General features: G+C 35.2%; 1 protein-coding gene across 11 annotated transcripts in view; it reads left to right on the top strand.

Annotated features, from left to right (window-relative positions):
• The first annotated feature begins 690 nt into the window (after positions 1-690).
• The window catches only part of ptbp2a (polypyrimidine tract binding protein 2a), a 33,081-nt gene continuing 19,994 nt past the window's right edge, over positions 691-13,777 (top strand). For 3 of the 11 annotated variants that reach the window (XR_012399124.1, XM_073940358.1, XM_073940363.1), the window contains exons 1-6: positions 691-756; positions 5,450-5,492; positions 6,972-6,999; positions 9,984-10,053; positions 12,264-12,448; positions 12,567-12,707. Coding sequence is in view for 5 of the 11 variants with exons in the window: in XM_073940358.1 (XP_073796459.1) it covers positions 10,014-10,053; positions 12,264-12,448; positions 12,567-12,707 (366 nt within the window). In the remaining 6 variants the exon portion in view is untranslated. Of the gene's footprint in view, positions 799-5,449; positions 5,493-5,751; positions 5,879-6,971; positions 7,000-9,983; positions 10,054-12,263; positions 12,449-12,566; positions 12,708-13,777 lie in introns of those variants that run through there. The other 8 variants (XR_012399123.1, XM_073940357.1, XM_073940362.1 and 5 more) reach the window with 5 other exon arrangements.

The raw sequence follows: 13,777 nt of genomic DNA, 5'->3' as shown, positions 1-13,777 counted from the left end.
ATTATGCTTCATAATGAATTATATATATATATACACACACACACACACACACACACTTACACTTATATATATATATACACACACACACACACACACACACACTTACACACACACACACACACTTACACACACACACACACACACACACACATAATTCATTATGCAACACAATGTATGTACCAACATTATTTTAATTATTTAAAGTAATGAAATATTAAACAATATAACAAATAAGCAATAAAAAAATTATAGAAACTAAAGTCCTCACAATTTCTTTTTTCACTTATTTTGATTTATTAAAATGTCTTTAAGGTTTACTATTTTCAAAATTAAAATCTTTATAAACATCTAATTAAACTTAGTCTATGAATATCAAACCCAAATTTTAAAAACATGACACATTCTACATTTTTCTAACACAAACACTCCATCAGTACGTACGTACACACACACACACACGCACACAAACACACACACACACAATAGAAAATCGATGGAAAATACCGGTCTCAAGTATTGGTAGACTACTGCATGATGTTCAGCTTCATAATGCACTCAAAACCGTTTTCATCAGAGAAACACACAATGTGATTGAACACACAAACAGAGTGGGGAAGTATTTGGCCTTTCCAAAAGACGGCTCTGAGATTTCCAATAGTTTTCTAAATTGGAACTTTAGCAGGTTTCTGAAGCCATCGAGACATTGATTGATTGGACACAGCTGGACCAAAATGGCGGAACTGCGAGCTGAAGCAGGTGAGACGCAAAAACACGCATGTAGAAAAATGGAAATCAATGGTAGGTTTTAATATTGCAGAAGCGGTGCTGCTTTGGTAATTAAAGAAAATGGCAGGCAACACGCTGCTATTAATGCCCAGCGCTAGTCATGTGGAGAAAAGTCGAAAAGATCTATTAAATCTATGAACCTGTCAGTTATTATGTTCTATAGGTTGCTCATGATTGACGGTTCATACTTATGCTTGTTGATCTAACTATTGCTTTCGGAACACCGTATGAAGTCGGTTTATAGTACATTATTAAGGCACTTCAACATTTTTTCCACGGTTTTTACTGCAAAAAAAAAAAAAAACATTAGTAACATTCGTAATAGGAGCTATTTTGTTTTGTCTGGATATTTTAGTTTTCACTTTGTACCCACGTTAAAAATACTGTAGAAGTTTATAGTAAATCCTATAGTGTTTTTGAACCAGTAAAGAGTATTGTACATTGCGCAGCACAATTGAGTAGGCTACACCTCATTTTGCAAATTAATCTTTTATTCATTTTTCAATTAATATAGGCAATGTATTTTGATGCATTTACACAAAACTGATTTATTAAACAGATCTATTTATTAAAATAATATGTTTAGTCACTAAACATATTTAAAATTTGAAAGATAATACAATTAAATTTAAGCTAAATATTGCAAAAACAAAAAAATGTAACTCAATTTTTCATTTTTTTTATTTCTCTTGATTTTTCCTCTTTTTTTTTTTTTTTTTAATTATTCAATATTTTTTCAATTACATATAACTTTGGGTGTACAGTTTTTAGACCATTATTGTAAGTTATTTTGTTAGATAAGCTCCAGTACATACAATTCAACATCCAGATTTATTTTTTTTTTGACTAACTGCATCTCTGATTAATAGTTTATCATTTTTCTTTTTTCCATATTTATTTTGTGTTGTCACTTGTTACTTTATGTACACTGGAAGCTTCTGTAGCCAAAACAAATTCCTTGTGTGTGTGAAGCACACTTGGCAATAAAACTGATTCTGATTCTAATTTGGCTTCTGATTTGACTAATCTAATGTGTATGCACATATTTATTCATTCATTCATTTTTTTGTCGGCTTAGTCCTTTTTACTAATCTGGGGTCGCCACAGCGGAATGTACCGCCAACTTATCCAGCAAGTTTTTACGCAGTGGATTCCCTTACAGCCGCAACCCATCTCTGGGAAACATACACACACTCATACACTACGGACAATTTAGCCTACCCAATTCACCTGTAGCGCATGTCTTTGGACTTGTGGGGGAAACCGGAGCACCCAGAGGAAACCCACGCGAACGCAAGGAGAACATGCAAACTCCACACAGAAACGCCAACTGAGCCGAGGATCGACCCAGCGACCTTCTTGCTGTGAGGTGAAAGTGCTACCCACTGCGCCACTGCGTCGCCCTGCACAAATTTAATAGCTTATAGTATTAAGTTAACTTAAATTAACTGCAGTAGTAGGCAGGCTATACTTTTGTTTTTACTACAGCAAACAGTGGTGTATTGTTTGAATTCACAGTACAGTTAATCTAGTATGACCAAATTATTATTAGTTTATTGTAGTATATTATAATTAGTATAGGTCATAAAACTATGCTTTTTTTTTTAATTTTACACATGACAGTGGAACTTTTCATCCATATTAATTAGTTTGAAACATTAAAGTAGACACTTCACTTTCAAATACATCTTTGGATTAAAAAAAGTATAGTATATAAGTAGATAAATGTTAAAATTACTCTGATAACTAAAAAAAGTGAACTGAGATTACTGTACCCTGCTGAAAAAACAAGCTTTAACAAGCCTAAGCTGGTTAGCTGGTTTTAGCTGGTCAACCAGCCTGGTTTTAGAGGGGTTTTATCCTTTTTTTAGGCTGGTTTCAGCCATTTCCAGCCACATCCTAGCTGGTTAAGCTGGGAGATGACCAGCTAAAACCAGCTTCATCTACCTAGTCAGGCAGTGGAGCTCAGTCAAAACCTATGTCCATCTTAAACCAGCCTAGTCAAGCTGGTTTTAGCTGGTCATTGTCCAGCCTGGCCAGTTAAGACAAGGCTAGAAATGGCCAAAACCCCTCTAAAACCAGACTGATAGACTTGCTCAAACCAGTCAACCAACTTAGTTTAAGCTAGATTTTTCAGCTGGGTAACCTATTTATTAAAATAGAAATAATGTATCCTAAAACAAGCATAACATATATGAAATACAATATAAGAGCCAGTATTATAATCCACGTTGAGTAAGCGCAAATGTAATTTTTATGACTTTGTTATTATTTATTGTCATACTGTTGTTGTCATCAAACAACATTAAGCTTAAAATCTAGAAAGAATTACTGAGCTTAATTAAAGCGATCAAGCGTAACGCTATTAACATTCAACAAGTCAGTCAAAACCCACTGTAGCAGGCTGGTTAGATATCATTGACTGTGACAAGACTTACATAATGGTATTTTGGCTCTATGCTTGATGCCACAGGTGAAATTAAAGTCTAACGGCTTATCTTAAAGAACCTGGGATTTAATTAAAAATGACATTTCCCCAAACACTTGGGTCTGGTTTTGCTTCTGAGGCTGCCATGTTGGAATTAGATTCCAGGATCCCTCTGAGCAAAGGGGAAATAAGAAAACTGTCAGCTGATCACCAAATCTCAAACGTTTATCATTTGTTCTTGGCGCACAACTGCCAGACGCTTTTTGACACCAAATCCCAGCTGCCATAAAACAAGAAACATTCCTTTTAGCGGAATCAATATGGGACATTACTCCCAGCACATTGATACGTGTCGGAAACTTTAAAGTGCTTGGTAGTAATTTAGATGAATGCATAAGAAAAAGCACATGCTACATTTTAGATGCTGAAACATTCTATTGTTTTTATTTATTTACATATATTGTATTTACAATGTACTTTACCATGTGAAACTTTACTTGCGTGATGTGACAAATAATTGTTTTTATACTGTGCAAATTAAATATATAGTTAAATAATAACATAAACTATTGCTCTCACTTGGTAACCATTCAAAACAGAATATCTGCAATTACTTGTGATTTCAACATGAATTCTTGCATTTCTCGCTAGGTTTGTCTAGAAAACAGCATACGATTTTCTAAATTGTGTAGCAGAATATGATTATATACAGCATGTTTTATTTTGTTTCTTAAAATAGGAGCAATTACACATGAAGAAAAGCTTCATCAATCCTAAGATTTATGAAAACTAATGATCAAAACAAACTCAAAAATCGCACAATTTTTATTTTTTATTATTATTATTATTATTATTTGTATGGTCAGTCCATGGTAACCACAAATTAACTGGTTTTAATCACTCCTTGCTGAAAGCCTAGGCTGGTTGGCTGGTTTTAGCTGGTCAACCAGCCTGGTTTTAGAGGGATTTTGGCCATTTCCAAGCTGGTTTCAGACATTTTTAGCCTGGTCTTAGCTGGCAGGGAGGGAGATGTCCCGCTAAAATCAGCTTGACTAGACTTTCCAGACTGTAAGCCCAGCCAAGACAAGATAGAGGTAAAGTTGGTTTTATATTCACATATTCATTCGTTCAGTGACAACTTGTGACACGGTCCTTACATTGTTTTTCCATGGTACTTTGAATATTCAGCCTAAAATATTAACACTGTTTATTTGACTGTGAACAATGTTGTACTTTTATAGTCATTGGCTGCTAATATGATTTCACTATTTAGAGTTTGATAATAATACTTTAATGAAATCATATTATTAAGGGGAAAGTGTGGATGTGCGAATATAAAACCAACTTTACTTCTATCAAAACCAGCTATGTCCAGCTTAAACCATGCTGGTCAAGCTGTTTTAGCTAATCATTTCCCAGCCTGGAAATGACTAAAACCAGGGACAAAACCAAGTTGGTTTTATATTTACACATTCTGACTTTCTCCTTAATAATATAATTTCATAAAAATATTCTTAGCAAATTCTGAATAGTGAAATCATATTAAGAGATGATGACTATCAAAGCACAACATTGTTCAGTCAATTAAATAGTGCTATTGTTGTTTTGAAGTCATACTTGCACACCATTTCAGACCCAATATCCAAATTGGTAAACAATATACAGACCATTAAAATAAAAAAATGTGCAAATATAAACCAACTTTACCTCAATAAGTCAGTCAACCAATGCTGGATTAAGCAGTTTTTTTTCTTCAGCAGAAATAACTATAGATTTTGTACTAATCCAGTTTTTGTATGCAAAACTTAAAGGCAATTATTGTAATCAGACATATGCTAATAATAATAGTAATAACTATAAATTACATTACATCATTTAAAATAATAAGACACCAAAAATAAAATATGGTTAGGCCTACTACTGTTACATTTTTATGAACAAATACTCTAAAGACAATGTATTTTGAATTTGAACTAGTTATATAATAAATAAATAAATAAATAATAGCACAGAAAAATTGACAAGACTTTGCCTTTACAAATATCCACGTTAACACAAGTATTAAGAGATTCTTTTAGAGATATCTCACAAATGTTTTAATTTTTTAATACTAATCTGCAATTAAATGAAAATGATTTCAGTATGAACTGTTTCTGACCAGATTTATACGGGAACAATATCCAAATTTTGCATAAACTGTAACTGTTATCTAACTGAACATTTTCTCATTCTTAGAATGTATTTGGGAGGAATGCTCCAAGAAATAATTGAGGAAAAGGTACACTGAAGTCTTTTTAATTAATTATCCTGAGATTTTAGTAGGTCTTATTTCTTTTCCTTTTTTATTATTATTATTTTTTTTTTCCATTTTTGCCTATGTTCTAGTGTGATAGTGTTTATTCTGAATGTTGTATTGACTACAGGCTTGCAGTAAATATTCTTTGAGTTTACAGTTGGCGTGTGTATGTGAGTTTCACAGGTATAGTCAGTGTGTTTACAGTAGGTGTGTTTTATGCTTCAGTTTCCGCCTCCATTTTATCACTGATGTGTGTGTGCGCGTGTTTGTATGTGTTTCTGAGCTAAAGACAGTGAGGAGGAATAACACACACATTTACTCATCGGCGGGTTTATTTTTTTAAAACACAGATCACCAGTAATGGACGGGTGAGCATTTAAAACACTCTTCGTTTACATGAATATAAATGAATAATTTCACCGTGTGTTAGAAGAGTTTATGCACACTTGTCGAAATGCTAATGTTGCTAACATGCTAGCGTTATGCTTACCTTCCGAAACCACTTGAGGTTCATGTTATCGCTTTTATTGTTGTATTGTCTTAAATAACATGCCAACTGACGAAAGCACAGGAACTGAAATTAGTAAACAAAAGAAAAATCAGCCAAAACAACAACAGACATGCGTTAGCAGGTTAGCCTCACTAACGTTAGCTGTTTGTTTCCTCACGTTGTCCACACACAATTCAACAGGGTTTTAAATAACAAGCGTTTTGTTTTACTACGTTTGATTTAGGTATAATTTGAGGTGCTACACTGAGGTGTGTTCATTAAAGGTTTATTCATGTGTTTCTTTTGTTAGCCTATTGCTAGCCTTTATAACTGCAAACAGTACTTCTGTATACTGAAAAACGAATAAGTCTCTTAGGTAACGTTAGTTATTACATTTCTTTAGTTGGATGTAGAGAGAAAGAGTGGAAAAAACAGACATTTTATCTATAAAGAAGACCAGTTATGGTTAACCAATTGTGCTCTGAGGCTGTCAAATCTTATTAGTGAGCTGGCTTGTTACCTAGGTAGCATTCTAAACAGTATAGTCCCAAACCTAGTACGTTAACCTGCCTATCTAGACTGCGATTTGAAGATCATACTAGCATTTAGCTATCTCTTTATGCATTTTGAGCATCAAATGTCCTGCTAATATTGAATGTATTTTATCTTAAAATCAACAATGCTTTATCAAAACAGCCCTTTTCATACCCGAGACTTAAAGGGCAGACACTGTGAGCATTATATGTGAATTTATTTATTACCTGTTGGTAAATGAGGGGAATAAAGCGGTGATGAAATGGTGAAATATTCATCAGCTTAATTTGTTGTCTCATTGAATAATGGAAGGGATTTGAAAAGATTCAGATTAAGGGATTTCCAGCCCTCCCTTTCTATTTTTATGCCTTAACTTGCATTCAAATTCCTGGTATTTGGAATCTGCCTGATCAAATCTCACTTTTTGTGTTCAACAGCATTGGTGACGTCGCAGTTGGTGTAAAGGTAAATACGTTTTTTCAATTTCCTTTGTTTATTCTCATGCATAATGCTGCAGTGCAGTGGCTACCTGTCAAACACAATACAGTGTGAATGATCATGAATGATTAAAATGTTGTCTGAACATCGCTTTTAATAGACATCTGTTTGTTACAGTGTTGAGAAACCACAACAGAAATTTGACCCCATAGATACCTGAAGAGTGCTTGGGCCCTATCATACACCCGGCGCAATGCAATTGTTTTTTGCTAGTTTCAGCTTGGCGCAAGAGTTGTTTTGACGTTTTGCGCCACACTGTTTAAATAGCAAATACATTTGTGCTCATATGTGCGCCCATAGAAGTTCTGGTCTAAAAAAGAAGATGTATTGAGGTGCATTGCTGGCGCATTGCTATTTGGAGGAACTTAAATAGAAGGTTCAAATAAATCAGATCAAAGCTGGTCTACTGTCCAGTGCAGAGCGCGTTAGTTGTGCGCCTGGCTTACACTTTGCTTAATACAGACAGGGTGTACAGCAAAACGCAAATATCTTTACAAATGAAAAATAATTCAAATATTAAGGATATATATAGGATATAATAAGGATATATAGCCCATAGGATATAAATATAAAAGATTAAAATATTATAAAACATATTATTTTCTAGCCTACATAAATATAAAAAACAAACTTTCCTGCCTTCTTCATCTCGGGGGTGGGGGGCTTTTTCAATTTATTCATAACAATTTGCTTTTGTATAATGTTGTTATGTATATTTGTTTTATTAAAAACAAGCTTAGATTTGCCCACCTGTCAGGTTGTAGACCATGTGGGGCACAGCATGTGTATTTGGATATAACTCAGTTGTTTGATCACAATTCGTTATTATTGTTCTTTTTTTTTTTTGCTGGAAATTAGAAATTAATTTAGATATAGTTTTGAAACAAATCTTTGTACAATCTCTTTACAAACTAAATGAATTATTTATAGGCTAATTGATGTCTGTGCATACAAAGTTTTCCTATCCATGAGAGCGAAAGTGAAAGTAGATAATGAGAAGGCCTTATCTCTCATTCTCGCGCTGCAGATGCTCTGTTTAACTGTTTTCTTGCTAGTGAAGTGCTTAGTTTTTCCACTTACAAAGTCCGTCGTGTAAATAGCAAATGCGCTATGGTAACGCAACTGTCTCTTAAAGGGGATGGGAGATGAGACTCTGTTTACTCTCAAAACACACCTATAACTCATTGAGAAAATAAGCTCAACCCTTTTAGACCATGCGCCGCGGCGCAAAACGGATTTTTCCATCCTTAAATTAGCAAAAGTGGATTCCGACACGCCCTAATTGCTTTTGCGCTTTGCACTTTGCTCATGGATCATCAAAATAGAGCCCCTAGGGTTTCCTGTTCTGCTGGCACATGGGCATTTTTTAAATAGTAAAACGATTAATAATTGCTCTGAGATTGGACTGTCCTGATTGTGGAACTGTCATGCAATTAGTTATCGCTGATTTAAAATTATGAATACAATGAGGAACGCTATTATGATGAATAAATATTGGATAAACAATACATATGTCATTTTTTTAGTAGATTAAATAAAAAGCATAGATTCTGTTACAAACACAAGACAATTAAATAATCACACCAGCATTATCATGACAGCATAGTTTTGCTTTTGCTAGCAGCAGGAGCAAGTACAAAAATATTTTCTCTGTTGGCTTAAAAACAAAAATAACATTTCGGCCAATAATTTTAGACAGCCAAAATGTGGTGCATCTCTTATGTTAGTGTTATGATTTATGCACGTTTACCTTTAATTGTTGCCATCCTGTCTGACTTGCCTACCAATTCCACCATCACCTCATTCAAAAAGGTAATGCAAGCTTTTTTATTATTGCTGTCAGGAACATAATTTGTCTTCATGGGACTTAGCATTTATTTCCCTTCTATTTTTTTATTATTTTTACTTATTTGTGTATTGTGTGGCGTCAAACCCAAAATAGAAAAAGAGACAAAGAAGCCTAGGGTGATGCAAACGTAATTTGTTTTTGAATGGACAAAGAATTGCCAAGCCATTTAAGTGCATTATTGGATATTACGTGTCTGATTCTGTCGCTAAAAGAAAAGTGTTGTGCGGAAATGTAGAATTGTCCCTTATATATTAGATACAGGCCTGTTACAGGTCTCCATCTCTGCTTTTCATACAATTAGGCTGGCTGTAATTGAATGGGGGCAGTTTGTGTCCAAGATTGTTAGAGAAGAACTTGTTCTTTTTCCGAGATGCCTTCTGAACACAGACCTTTTAACTCGGTTTCTTTACCAACAACAGAATTTTCCTCTTCGGAAAACAATGTTAAGCGGTCTTTCTGGGAAAGCAGGTAGAAAAAGAAGCTTTGATCTTATTGCTTTAAAGTTATATTTTTTTTCCGTTCCTTCCGTTCTAATCAGTTTTGATGCTGAAGCTCGCCTGTTAAGACCTTGCCATCCCTTAATGCATTCTTCTGCTTTCAGTCATTTCGATGTGAAATTTCACCATTCCCTTGATTGTTTGTAGTGTCGATGCCTAGAAGGCAGGCTCGGCGGCGAGTTTATTAGGGGCCGTAAAAAGCCACGTCCATAAAGAACAATTCAGTGGAACTTTTTGGAACGCAACACAAACCTGAGATGATCCTATTAGGAAGTTTGGTTTGCGCCGGTTCACCGTTTGCCAGCCGTCCCATCAGTCACTTTTAGCTGCACTTCAGACGGGCGACCCGATCGTGCCGAGGCCCTTCGGGAACGTGGGCAGCTCAGGATGAGATGACAGCGTCTGACATCTTAGACTCAACAAGATTAAAGCAACAATCCAGAAAAATAAGGCAGGAGCTCGTGGACGTGTGTTTTATGTGCCGTGATTCTTTAAGCTGTCCGCAGAGAGCTGTATTTCATTGTTTGGTTGAGGGGATTGTGAAGGGAGAATGTCTTTATTGGAAAGCTGGATTTTTATCTTTCTCTTTGTTTGTGTCTCCGCAGAGAGGATCAGATGAGCTGCTGTCCGGCGGCATGTATAACAGCCCTAGTTCTGGGTTGAGCAGTATCAGTGGTAAGTGTCCCTGAAATGTGCCGTTTTCTTGACCGTGAATGACATTAAAACAATCAGATTATAACAGATGTTTCAGTGGGATAGCTGATCTGAGAAGATCCTATCTGGGAATAACCTAAGGCTCTCCTGTAGGTGGACACCCACGCTTTTGAGCATGCAACTGGAATTGTGATTGTGCTCTCTGCATCTTATTAGAGAAGCAAAAGTTTTCTATATTTACTGGGTAGAAAAGAGACTTTACTTAATTAAGTGAATATTCGTTTCTCGGGTTTCTTCTGCGGCGGATTGATGTTGTATGAAATGTAATAGAAGAGAAATTTAAATACAGTTTAGACATATTAATGTTCGGTTCTAATAGAGGTTGAGTGTTTAATCAGCATTTTACTGTTTTATCCTGATGTTGGCTTTATGGTTGGAAGCGTTAGTTCATCACAAAATTAAATGGCATCATTATTTAATCGTCCTTGTGTCTTTCTAGGCCATTAAGAGTTTTTTTTTTCCTTGGAACACAAATGAAGACGCATTTAATCAGATCTCAGAGATTTATGTCCTATAATTAAAAGTCTGGTCACTCAAAACTAAAACATCAAAATGTTGGTAAATAGTAAATCATTCAATGATGCATTTAAACATACTTGGTTTTTAACTATTTATGTTGGCAAAATGAGGTGAAAATATCAACATTGTCTGTCTTGTATGTAATGTCATTTTGTTTTTTAAAAACAAATCTGTTGTGATGTTTTTGCAGACATAAATGTTAACTTAGTGTTAGTTGATATCAGAACTGCTACGTATACAGTAGGACTTCTGGTATCCTATTATTGATAATACAGACCCCAGAGTTTTTCGTAATTCAGTGTTCGTTTAATCCAACGCAAAATTACCAAAAAGTCGCAAATTTTCTTAATTAAAACAAAATAATCACAAAAAAATTATTATTTTCATAAAACACCAAATTCCAAACCATAAAATCAAATTACATTTGTTACAGTTTGCAATGAATTGTTTTACATAACTTGAGTGTCTCTTGAAAAACGACATCTCATCTGCGCCCTCACAATCATTACATTACATGGAATGGGGGGCAAGGGAGTTTTTAGCTTGTGCACTGAGCAGACGCAGATGAAGGGCGAGTGATTTGCATGTGAAGTCAGCATAGATGAGATATAGACATCTTGTGGTGCGTTTTGTGCTTTTGACACGCTTCAGGCTGCAAAAGAAAGTTGGAGGAATGGAACAGACAGGTGGAGATGAGATTGGTTCAAGGGTGACGGGCACTAGACGTGACCGAATTAAAGGACATTATTATATGCTTTTCATGTATGGCTGGTATTATGATGTGCGTCAAATCAATAAATTATTTCATTTCCTGCGGTTAACGAGAGAAAACGCTTGCCATTGACAAGTTTTATGGCAGTCCGTTTCATATCTTGCCTCGACAAGAGACCAAAATAAAGAACTCCACACAGAAACTCCAACTGACCCAGCCCTATAAAATCTTTCAGATGGGGAACCAAAAAGCCACTTTGGCGACCTTCTTGCTTTGCTCCTGATTTGCACGTGCAAGCCATGCACCTTGATTGGAAAAACCCTAAGCTTACTGGCATTCCTTAAAAGGCGCTTACTTAGGAGACACATTTTAATAAATCTATTGTGCTTCATACAGAATTTTTTTAAAAAAAATTTTTCTAACCGTTATTGACCATGGTGGTCAGTCAATAAATACTAATACCGTTTTATCGGCCCAGCCCTATGTTCAGCTGTTGAGCATGTGAATACAATGGCCAATTCGCATTGTTTAGGAACGTGCTCAGAATGCATTTAAATATTAGCGGGAAATGGATGTTTTAAAAATATCAGTAAATATTGGTACCTAATTCGATACTTTTGAAGCCGTATTAAACATCAATAAACCATGCTAGATTTAATTTAGGTTTTATTCACATATAAACATTGATTTAGTGAAATGAACAGAAGTTCCACCATACCATCTTTACATATACCAACAAACCTCTTTAATTCATGTGAAAGATCAAAATTTACACATGCATGAAGTTTGAATAGCGGGTGAATGGCCTTTCAGTGGAGAAACAGAAATATTACATCGTTTTATTTGTGTTCTAGATGTAATGTTTTCTTTTTTCCCTGTATAGCGATAAATGTTCTCTCTATTCCCTGTATAATGTCCTCTTTCTGACCACTTTTGACAGATACAACATCCAATGGCAGTGACAGCAAAAAACTCAGAGTTGAAGAGAGAGTCGGCGACGCCCCGCCATCCCGTGTTCTCCACATCAGAAAGTTACCTAACGATGTGTCTGAAGCAGAGATCATTGCTCTGGGGCTTCCTTTCGGAAAGGTCACCAATATTCTCACACTGAAAGGCAAAAACCAGGTGCGTGGGCCAGCTGAAACCTTTTTGCTTTTACTTTAGTGAGAGATGATGAGTCTTTAGAAGGAGATGCTATTTCTGGATGGACTAACAGCTTTGAGTTGATCGTCTTTGTCTTCAGGCGTTTCTGGAGCTCAGCACGGAGGAAGCTGCTATGACAATGGTCAATTATTACTCCGCTGTGACGCCTCATGTCCGTAGTGTGCCTGTCTACATACAGTATTCCAATCACAAAGAACTCAAGACTGACAATTCAAGCCAGGTAACAAATGACCTAATTGGTCCAGTTTAAAACATGTTTGATTTTTCAAATCTGACTGTGATTTTTAGACCAGTGAAATTTTGCTGTAGCCAGACTTGTCAATAGTCATTTTCCGCTATTTATTGTGTGCCCGGAGACTATTGCTCTGCTGTTGAATTTTACAAGACTCGTCAAATGTTTATTATAGTTAAGAGGTTTTTGAAGGAATCTTTTAATCTCTATTTATTTGAATTTGTATAAAATACTGTCAAATAAGAAATCTGCTTTCTATTTAAACATTTTTAAATGTTATTTATTCTTGCCAAAATTGGTCGTCAGCCATTTCTGTAGTCAGCAGTGTTGTGATCATTCAAAAAAAATTCTAATATGTAGGGATGCATGATATATCAAATGCCATATTATTATTGGCTGATCAATGCTATTTTTGATGTTATCATTATCGGTTCGATGTGAAAATTAGGCTAATATCTTTAAGCCGATAGATTATGTTATAATACAGAACTGCCTGCCCTCTGCTTGCAAGGGTTGAACTTGTTCAGACTTGTCCAGTGCAATATGCCTCACATTGTTTCTTTCTTCAAAGTCTTTTCTTTTTGTGGTATTGCTGTACGTTAATAAATCAGTAAGAAACAATTTTTTTTTATCATTGTAGGTATGTTTGATAGTGTCATTGTGTATTTTGGTTTAAATCACCTAAGGAAAAATATTACATGTGTATACATATAGCAGCGATGCACACATGCATAATTTATAATGATTATATATATGAGTACATAGCCCTCAGAGCCTTCACCTCAGGATCATTTTTTTCCGCAATTGACAGCAGGTACGCACATAAAGCGTTGTCTGATTGACAAGCAGCAGCTACGTGTGTTCAAAAGAATCTAGAGTAAAGCATACTATCTGTATTTAGCTTTTCTCTTGTACGGTGGCTCTGAACTGTGAAATCATCTTTTAAAGCACTTTTTCGGACATTACATATTTCTACATTTGTACATTACTGTAACGTCATTATACTTCAAATGTTTTTTTTTAACTTGTTTAATTTTATGTCAATTTGCTATGCGAAA

This window comes from Danio rerio, chromosome 24 (genome assembly GCF_049306965.1).
Source record: "Danio rerio strain Tuebingen ecotype United States chromosome 24, GRCz12tu, whole genome shotgun sequence".
Classification (NCBI taxonomy): domain Eukaryota; kingdom Metazoa; phylum Chordata; class Actinopteri; order Cypriniformes; family Danionidae; genus Danio; species Danio rerio.
This window is presented reverse-complemented; position numbering and strand designations above follow the sequence as displayed.